Source organism: Apteryx rowi, unplaced genomic scaffold (assembly GCF_003343035.1).
Source record: "Apteryx rowi isolate R43461 unplaced genomic scaffold, aptRow1 scaffold_0, whole genome shotgun sequence".
Lineage (NCBI taxonomy): Eukaryota > Metazoa > Chordata > Aves > Apterygiformes > Apterygidae > Apteryx > Apteryx rowi.
Window position 1 is genome coordinate 11747391 of NW_020447195.1, and position 9014 is coordinate 11756404.

The 9014-nt window shown below is 53.4% G+C and overlaps 1 protein-coding gene across 1 annotated transcript in view; it reads right to left on the reverse strand.

Moving 5' to 3' along the window:
• Positions 1-4269: 4269 nt before the first annotated feature.
• Positions 4270-9014, reverse strand: part of COMMD7 (COMM domain containing 7) — a 6219-nt gene continuing 1474 nt past the window's right edge. The window contains exons 2-9 of the mRNA XM_026057802.1: positions 8602-8655; positions 8417-8519; positions 6726-6782; positions 6611-6648; positions 5929-6019; positions 5735-5784; positions 5182-5230; positions 4270-4657 (exon numbers count right to left, since the gene is read on the reverse strand). Of these exons, the coding sequence (XP_025913587.1) occupies positions 4581-4657; positions 5182-5230; positions 5735-5784; positions 5929-6019; positions 6611-6648; positions 6726-6782; positions 8417-8519; positions 8602-8655 (519 nt within the window). The 3' untranslated portion in view covers positions 4270-4580. The remainder of the gene's footprint in view (positions 4658-5181; positions 5231-5734; positions 5785-5928; positions 6020-6610; positions 6649-6725; positions 6783-8416; positions 8520-8601; positions 8656-9014) is intronic.

Below are 9014 nucleotides of genomic sequence, written 5' to 3' on the forward strand. Positions count from 1 at the left end.
GCGGCTGAGCGGGCAACGTGGGTGCAGGTTGGGGCGCCRGGAACCGCTGCCTGTGCCCACCCCGCTCCCGCATCCTGCTGGACCCCGTGGCCAGCTCTGCTGGGAACGGGCGCAGGAGCAGGGCCAGGCACCCGGGGGGCTGCGCTGCTGCTCTTGGGGCTCTGGCTCGGCAATGTGGGGGCACCTCTCTGGGCCCCCCGCGTGGGGCTGGACATCTGTGGCTGGGGTGGCTGATGGGTGACGGGGCAGCATGATTCCAGCGGCCAGCAATGCTAAGATCGGGTGCGGATACGAGGTCCCGGCCTCGGTCGCACTTACAACGTCCCCATCCAAGYGATGCCCCTCGTCTGCGATTCGGCAGCACCCCTCTCGCCTTTGCCATTGCCGCGCACCAGTGCGAAATGGCACTGACAGAAGGTCTGGGGGCCAACAAGGCACCCCGGGTCCCAGACCGCGGCAGCGCGCGGGGTTGCCGCTAACTCAGGGTCCYGGCGCCACTTTCACAGCCCTGGGGGTGCCGCAGTGCCGGGGCCGGGACGGCGTGGGGGCTCCTTGCCCGGTGGCCGCAGCAGTGGATCCCGTGGGGGTGGCTGAGGGAGCGGTTTCAAAGATATTCCTCCGGTGCTGCGCAATGAGCAGCAGCGYGAGGGTTAACGCCGCTTTCCCTCTCTTTCGGGGCCGAGCTTGTGCTGGTGCTCCGGGATAACCTCGTTAGTGGCTGCGCTGCAGCGTGCGATGCCCCTGGGACAGAGCAGACCTATAAAATGGAGCTGCGCGAGCTGCGGGGAAGCACTGGGAAATGGTCGCGAYGGTTCCTCAGATGCCGAGGCCGTGCCATGCCTAGCCCGGCTGCAACGTGGGCTGGGAGCCGCACAGCTCTGCCGAGGCCGGCACACTCGCTGCATGGTCCGGGCGTCCGTAACGGTGCTGGGCCTGCAGGGAGGCAGCTGCAGTGCAGAGGCGAGCGACGGCGGGGTGATGTCTGCCCAGAACCTCTGGCCATTTCTGCACATTGGGAGGATGGGAAAAAGCAGGGAAAGGCTTGTTTCCTCGGGAACACGGCTGAAGTGAGCTTTGGCCGGAGGCGGGTGGGATTCACCCGACCTTCGTGGGGTTTTGCGCAGCGGGCGCCTGGATGGGGCGGTCCCYGATGGTGCTGGTTGCTCTGCCAGCCCCAGCCCCGTCCCCACCGCCGGGCTGGGGGCTCCCCTCCGGGCCGGGCTCCGAGACATCCCTGCACGGCCGAGGTGCCGCAGGCCCGCAGCACGCGCGTGCGGGGTTTCCTTCCGGCACAGCCCCTCGGGCTGCACGTTCACCGCCGGCGAGCCGACAGCACCGGCCCCGCGGGGGAGGCTGGGGAAAGCCCGACTCCCTCGTCAGAGCCTGCAGCTTCCCCGATGGGTTGGTGACGTCCCTCCGCTCTTCTTGGTGGCCGGCGCTGCCCTCGGGTGCCCGGGGACCGTTTGCTTCGTGTGCCTTCGTGCCACAGGCCCTTTCTCTGCTGGCCGCCTCTCTGGTGCGCAGGAGAAGATGGGATCCTGGTGCCCGGGCATTCGTCCACGCTGTCGATAGCAGCCTGCGGTCTGGCTCCGCAGTCCCAGTTGTGCACGGACAAAGAAAGGCCTAGGGAGGCGGCAAGGCTCGGGAAGGAGGACGCGCTGGGAACACTTCCCCTGCCTTGCAACCACCGCTGCCTTTCCCCTCCCGCGGGAACGGAGGCAGCAGGCCAGTGACTCCCTGGATGTCTCGGGGAGAGCAGGGCGGATGCAGGAAAGGCCTGTCCCGAACCGGGCTACAATCGCGTTCCTGGGCAGCTGGCTTGTCCCGCTTCTGGTGCGGAAGGGCCATGGCAGCCTTCCGGGGTGGCGCGAGCCTCGCTGCGGGGCTCCGGCACCTCTCCTGCGGCCGGCTCTGCCCCGGCCCCAGCCCCTTGCCGACAGCCGCGGCAGGAGCCTGCCTGCTGCGGGAACGCAAATCCGCTTTGGTTTTGCTGGTGGAAATAATCTGGGCTTGGGATGCTGGAGGCAGCTTAGGGAGTGGGTGTGCAGCCCGGGAGCAGAAGCGGAGCAGGGCAAATGCGGCGATTGGATTTGATCGGCGGGCGGCCGGTCTGCGTAACCCGGCTGCTATCCCTTCCCTGCCAGGCGGGTTTCCAGCCGGGCCGGCTCCGAGCGCTCCAGCCGCCCCACAGTCCGACCTCCAAAATACTCGCGGGCAGGGGGGGAAGCGGCGTCAGCCTCTCCCAGGAGGGAGAAGACACCGYGTCCTGGACCTTCCTGCCTCCCTCCGCTACCAGCGTCTGCCGCGGCTGATAATGGCAACCGAGTCGGCTCCGGCGGGAAGAGCGGGAGCGCACGGGCTCCCGGGAGCCGGGGCCCAGCAGTGGGAGCGGGTGCCGGGGGGGAGGTCGGGGCACAGCCGCCCCCGGCGGAAACAGGCCAAGAAAGCCCGCGGGGAGCCAAAACCGCGGCGGGCGCACGGTTGACTTCCCCGGTGCTGCAGGCGGCCCCGGCTTCCCCCCGCGCCCGCTGTCCCGCCGAGATTAGCGCTCGGCTGGCTGGGCTCAGCCAGCGGCCGGAAAAGCCGGTCGCGGGGAGCCGCCAGCCCGGAAACCCCGGGAAACGGCCCCCGGAGCAGCCCCTGCCCACCCGGCCGCGGTGCTGCAAGGGGGCGGCCGGCAGCCTCCGCGGCGCCCGGCGTGCCTTCGGAGCCGTGCCGTGCTGTGCGCGCAGGCAGCGGCACCTCCTCGGCTTTCTCCGTGTGGTGCCGCCTTCCTGCCCGCCCTGCGGGCCCCATCCCGAGCATCCCACTCCCCGCGGCCGTGCCGGAGGGGGAGGCGAGGGTGGCAGCGGTCGGCGTTCCTGACCCACAGCCGAGAGTGGCATCTTTCTGAACGCGGCCGTGGGCCGCCTCCCGCTGTAGCTGGACACGGTTGAGCGATGCTGCCCTGGCACCRGGAGGGCTGGGAGCAATAATAGGAACAGGCAGCAGAAAATGTAAAGCAAAGAAATTCCTTTTGTCTTGAGAAAACAGCCTGTCAGACCCCTTCTTCCTTCCTGAAATAGCTTTTGCAGCCACCCGAAAGAAGAGGGAATATTTTGCAGGACACTATTTCAACAGTTTTTTTTTTTTTTTTTAATTTACCATAATCATGTGACAAAACTTGAAGTGCTTGTGAATGGACCGCTACATGGGAAAACAAATACGCAAATATTGTCCATGGGTTTGCCAGCAGGATTCCCCATGCTGTTTTCCAAACACATGGCACAGCCTGTATTTATTACTGGTTCCGGTTACTCATGCAGAATTGCATGCAATGCAGAAAAATGCTAAGTTTTCTGTAAACTGAAAATCTGCACTTAGAGCAGCGGGTTGCTTGGAGCTCTGCAGCTGTTGTTGTGCATGGTTTAACTGGATGCAAAACCACACGGAGGGAGCTGTGGTGCTGCTGTGTCACAGCAGACTTGTGGCATGCCACAGTCAGTGAATTACTTCACATGTAGGCTGGAAACTACCGGCACCTATCACAGTGTTGCAGTTCATCACCTCTACCATGACTGCTGAATTCAGCAGGGACATACCAGCTCCTCAGGAAATCCCAGAGGTGGAAAGAGCAGGCGCTGTAAGAGGGAACGTCTCTCGGATCAGTGCTGTGGGGGGGGGGGTTATACTGAACTCAGGCTGCCAAAAGGTATTAGGAACTATAACCCTGGACAGCTAGACAGTTCAGACACAGGAGGAACCTCAGTGAACGTGGCATCTTCTCACTGTCCCCGTGGCCAGGTCGGGGCGCCCCTCTGGTTCCCAATGAAGAGCTCATCCTGCCATTAGACAACTGAATAGCCAAGCTAATGGTGCTTCATGGGGCTTGGGCATAAGTCCACAAGGAAATGGGCTGCATCTAACTGTGTTATTTCACACAAACTGCAGATTAAATAGATGTTTACTAGAGCCCAACATATACAAAGTTAGATTTGTCTAGTCACCCCCCTGAGATGGTTTTTCCCCTTTGCGTGGAGGCAGATGCTTGACTGTTTACGATTTAAAATCATCTACCACTTAGATACTTTTCCATAATGAGGCATGATTGGGACAGATGTAATCAGTCCATTCCTGGAGAAATGAGAGGCTTGGAAGTGAACATTAAGTGATTCATCAGGTTAGGAGCTCTCCTCACTTCTCTGTCCTGTTTGCTTAACTCTTCCAAGTTTGAAAATAATACTCTGCTTGTGTTCCTCTCTTTCTCAAAAAATCAGATTCTGATACAAATGGAGCAGGACATGAATGGGTTTATTTCTTTGCTATTTCAATACAAGGGTCCATATATCTCTGACAACAATTTCTCATAATAGTATAAAAAAGAGGTGAATGGACTTGTTCTCGTAGCTGTTTCAAAACACTTGCAGAAGTTTCACGTTCTAAAAGACTGATGCGTCCTTCTGGGTCTTCACACCATTGCTTGCTACACAGCATTGTCTTTTTTATCAAGTTGTTGGAGTCAGCTAGGAAAGCGCAGATCTGCAGGCCCACAAGAGAAATTAAAACATCCTGGCAAGATGTCTGTTCAGGCCCATGCAGTTTCAGCTGAAGCTTTCCAGACTGGTTTTGACCCGTTCCATCTCATGCAAAAAACTGTAGAACTGGGGCAAAGTTAGCTCTAGAAAAGAGACGCATAAAATCTTAGATTTCAGGTTACGCTTCCAACACTGGAAAAGCCATTCTGGTGCTACTGCAGAACAACTTATATTCACCCAAGCTAAACAGGATTAGATATTTTGACTCTCAGCAGCTTCTTCTTTACTCTAGCTGGTCTGCATGGGGATTCCAGGCTAGGATTTTCATAACATGAACCGACACTTTGGAATTTTTTTATTGTTTACTTTCTTCTTCTGCCATGCTACTTTCTGACTGCTTTTGACAGTTCTGTGGCAAATCTATATTTAATTATGTAAAGACTGCCCCAAAATTAGCGTCCCTAAATATTTCCCAGAGTGACTGCGGCAGGGAGAGGCCGGGGCTGGAATAGCCACCAGCATCCACCCGGCGATGCTCTCGCAGTGACCCCTGCTGGGTCTGCTCCCAAAGCTCCTCTCTCTCCACTAATGCCCACAGCYTCTCTGAGGTGCAACTCAGCTTTCACATATTTAAATATTTGCTTCTCTTCTAGAACAGTTAACTTACCTATGTATACATTTTCCATTTGGCTCCCTTTTTTGATCACCAGCTTCAGCTTGAGGGGAGAAAAAAGCAGAGATGTTTTAATTAAGACAGGCCTGTATCCCAAGCATCACGATAAGACGTTCTGCTGTGAGTTTTAGACAGTGTAGACTGCTGTAAGGCATATGCATTGTTGACTGGCAGGCTTTTCAGGAAATGTCACTGTAGGAATAGATTCCTTAGGAATTGGGAGGCTCTCTGGAACTCCTTATAAATGATTCCCCCCCCCCCCCAAGATAGTGTGACCTTTGCTAGACTGAGCTTTTTGAACAGCTTTTCAGAGTGGGCTGCGCTTCTGTGATACACGATGTCTTCAGAGGAGAAACAAATAGCGTGTGCCTGCTTTCTGTTGGCAGTTGCATTGAGAAGACGAGAGAACATGCACGGTTCTAGGGCCTGTTCCTAWGAAATCTAGCTTTCTTGTGTTCCCTCTCAAAGCCAGTACTTCCCACATGCCTGGTCTTAGAYTGTGCCTTAACTGCACTATAACCTGAACTCTCTGATGTAGGAGATTTACCTGTAAGAAGATACTTCCCACTTTTTCCAGTTCACTGCTCCCAGCAGTCACTGTGAGTCAGAARGAAGAGAAGGGAGATAATCTGTTACCTAAACTGTGAAATAAAAAGTTCTTTGGCTGAGAGCTGCTGTTGCGTCTCAGTCTCTGCATTCTGCAGGCTTCCCACCCCATTCAGTCTGTTTTAGCTCTGTTACCTCCAAACTTCCACTCCATATCTATCAGCTGGTTAATCATCAGTGTCTGACCAACAGCCAGGTGTGTTAGAGTGGGGGCATTCAGCTTCCACTGCAAGGGCAAAAGACATGAACGATCAGTTCAGAATGACCTCTATTTATGTTACTTGGAAGTTCAGCATAAACCCAAAGCTAGCTGACTAGCTGATCATGGTAAAAGTGCAAAGTGGATGTGTGTAAAGGGACAAACTAATGCAGACRGGAGGGCTCTCAAAGATGTTTTAGCGCTGCTAGGAACTCCATCTGCCTTGTCACTTCTGGCAATTAAACTTTTTGTTTTGTTTTGTTTGTTTTGTTTGTTTGATCACTGGTTCAGTGTAACAATATCTGTGCAAAAAGTCATGTGTTCATGTAACTGCATAACCCCTGGGCTCGAAGCATGCGAAGGAGAAAAGCAATCAAATGAAAGCTACACAGAATTACAGGAGTCAGTAAACCTGTGCGTACAGGCCACTCCAGACCAGAAGTACCATTAGACAAAGTGTTAGCAATTATCCTAGGATCTTCAGTTCAGGATTCTGAGATGGTTTTGAAGCAATTGCCCAAAGTGCTGGTACATCTCATTATCACATTGGGGTTTTACAAGTTCCCAGTCCAAGACTGTTATTTTGTTAATTTAGAAACAAACAAAAAATATTAATACCTGTTCTGCAAAATAACTAGCTTTCTCTTCACTGAGTCCTGTGGGAGAAACCACATGAGATTACTAAATGATAAATATTAATTAGCTTTTATTTAGTGAAAGTCAGGTGGCCTACCTAGAGCAATAAAATCTGCCCTGACTTGTTCGGCAGACAGATTCCTCTTCAGGGCACCTGAATAAACAATGCAAAGAAGAAAAATCAGTTTTACGGAGTCAAAACAGTCTTTACCRAGTTAAATAAATGTAGAGATGGAGAAACTGCAACAGAAAGACTCTGTTCTTGGACTGTWTTTTGAAACAAACTGCAGTTCGCCAGAATAGGAAATACAGTTGCATCTGCTGGTACCTTTGCAGATGCCAGTGCTTTAAAAGTCAGTCCCATGTTTAAGCGCCTGAGAGAGAGAGATTTCATTGCAGGTCTCCATGGTAACAACAGCAGCAGCCTTGTTTTGAAGTTACTGCTCTTTCTCCTATAGAAGCTTTGCTTGTTAAAGGAAAACTGTTAAGGCTGGCAGGCTACTAATTTGACCTACCTGCTGTGTTTTGGATTATGGGTGTGAACATGTGCATGTAGCACTTGCCCCTGCTGTGCCTGCCTCCTTTGTTCTGGGGCGCGGGCAGCACATGGGAGTTTACAAGGATCCTGTTCTCCAAAGGCAGGAGCAGGAATCTCATAAATTCAAAGCGACTGCTGGCCCCACGTGGCTTTGCAGCTGTGTAGCACGTAGGCAAAGTTATCTGCTGCAATGTGTTCTGATACGTCTGTGGCATCCCACAGCTAACCAAAAGTTACAGAAGGATGGGAGCTAGTGCCCATAAGCAGCAACTTTGAGACGAGACTAAATGTACCTACTCCAGAAACAGGAAGGGTTTGGAAATTGCCGATTCCAGATTAAATGCCTGCAAGACAGTTGTAGGAAAGGAAATTATTCAGAGCTTCTCCTGGACAGAAGAAACGGCCCAAAGTAGTAGGATGAAAGTTTAGACCTGAACAAAGTTGTGCATGGCTGCGAGGAGAGCTATGGGAAAGCCAGGCCTGAAGGATGCCAGTAAGAAGACTGTTAATAACAGGAAGGATCAATGGGGTGAGCTCGCAGTGGAGGTGCTTGGCATATTATCCAGTCAACTGGCAGCCCTACCATCAGAGGAGCCTTCCACAGTGCTAGAGCCAGACTGGGGGATTCAAAGGGAATTCCCACCTCCTTTACTATTTATGAATGAGAAATCGCTGGACACGTAAGTGTTTTTCTAAAACAAGACCTCAAGAACAGATGTCTCATTTACGTGACCTGGAACCATGGCGGTTTCCAGCCTGCTCTAGAGAGGTGTGAATACTGTCTCCTCTGTCTCAAGCAGCACTTTGTCCTTGTGGGAATTACCGTACTGGGTCACTTAGATGGTAGTTCCCACAAATATTTAGTGCCAACATAAGTTTGAGCTGGTGCAACAAAACATGTGGATTTACAGGTTAGATCAAGCTCTGTAACTGTGACATAATGTTGTGCATGCATTTAGTAAATAGATATTTAAGTCAGTTTAGTTAAACCTGTGAAACCTGTGTGCAGGCAGGGTGTAAAGAAGGCAAAGTCTGACTCAGTAAAAGAGATGCTTCAACAGGAGGGCAATTTTGGAATTTTTGACAGTTCATTTTTGATTCTTAAATACTAAGTCATTTATTAGCTACCATTAGCACTTACTGTGCAAACCAAATGCACCACAGGTCTGAAGACGTATGGACTTGAGCAGCCTGCAGGAAGGGACACAACAGTTTGGTCACAGGGCAGTACACGCACACATATTACTTACCGTTAGGTACCAGAAGAATACTTTTGACGATGTTTTTCAGAGGGCCTAAGCTGATTTTATTCATGGTGGCAAAGTCTGAGAGCTGGGTCAGAAACCTTTCCACCTGGTCAGGAGAAAAAGCAGGCACATAGTCGTATTTCTGCACGTGCAGTGAAAGCCTCCTGGCCGCTCTGCACGGGCCTTACCTCCTTGGGCTCCGTTAGAAAGCGGAAGAGCACTTCAGTCAGCGCCGAGAATTGCTGCGAAGAAACGGGACGGTGTTACGGAGCTGGGCATCCGCAGGGGACGTTCCCCAGCACCCTGCCGGTCCCCAGCGCCACCACGAAATGGCAGCGGGAACACGCCTTGGTGCAGCTAACCGGGAGCTGCTATTCTGCCCTAGCTAGTCCCAAACCTGCCTAATGGGAGACGATGGGAACATCCACCCTCGTGTTTCACGGACCCCACAGAGTAACCTGGCTAACTTGGGAAGGGGAAAAGCTGGTTAAACGTGGCACCGCCGTTACTGGGACCGTACCGGGGTGCGGGGCCTGCTGGGCCACGGGGCGCCGCCGTTACCGGGAACGGGACCGTACCGGGGTGCGGGGCCTGCTGGGCC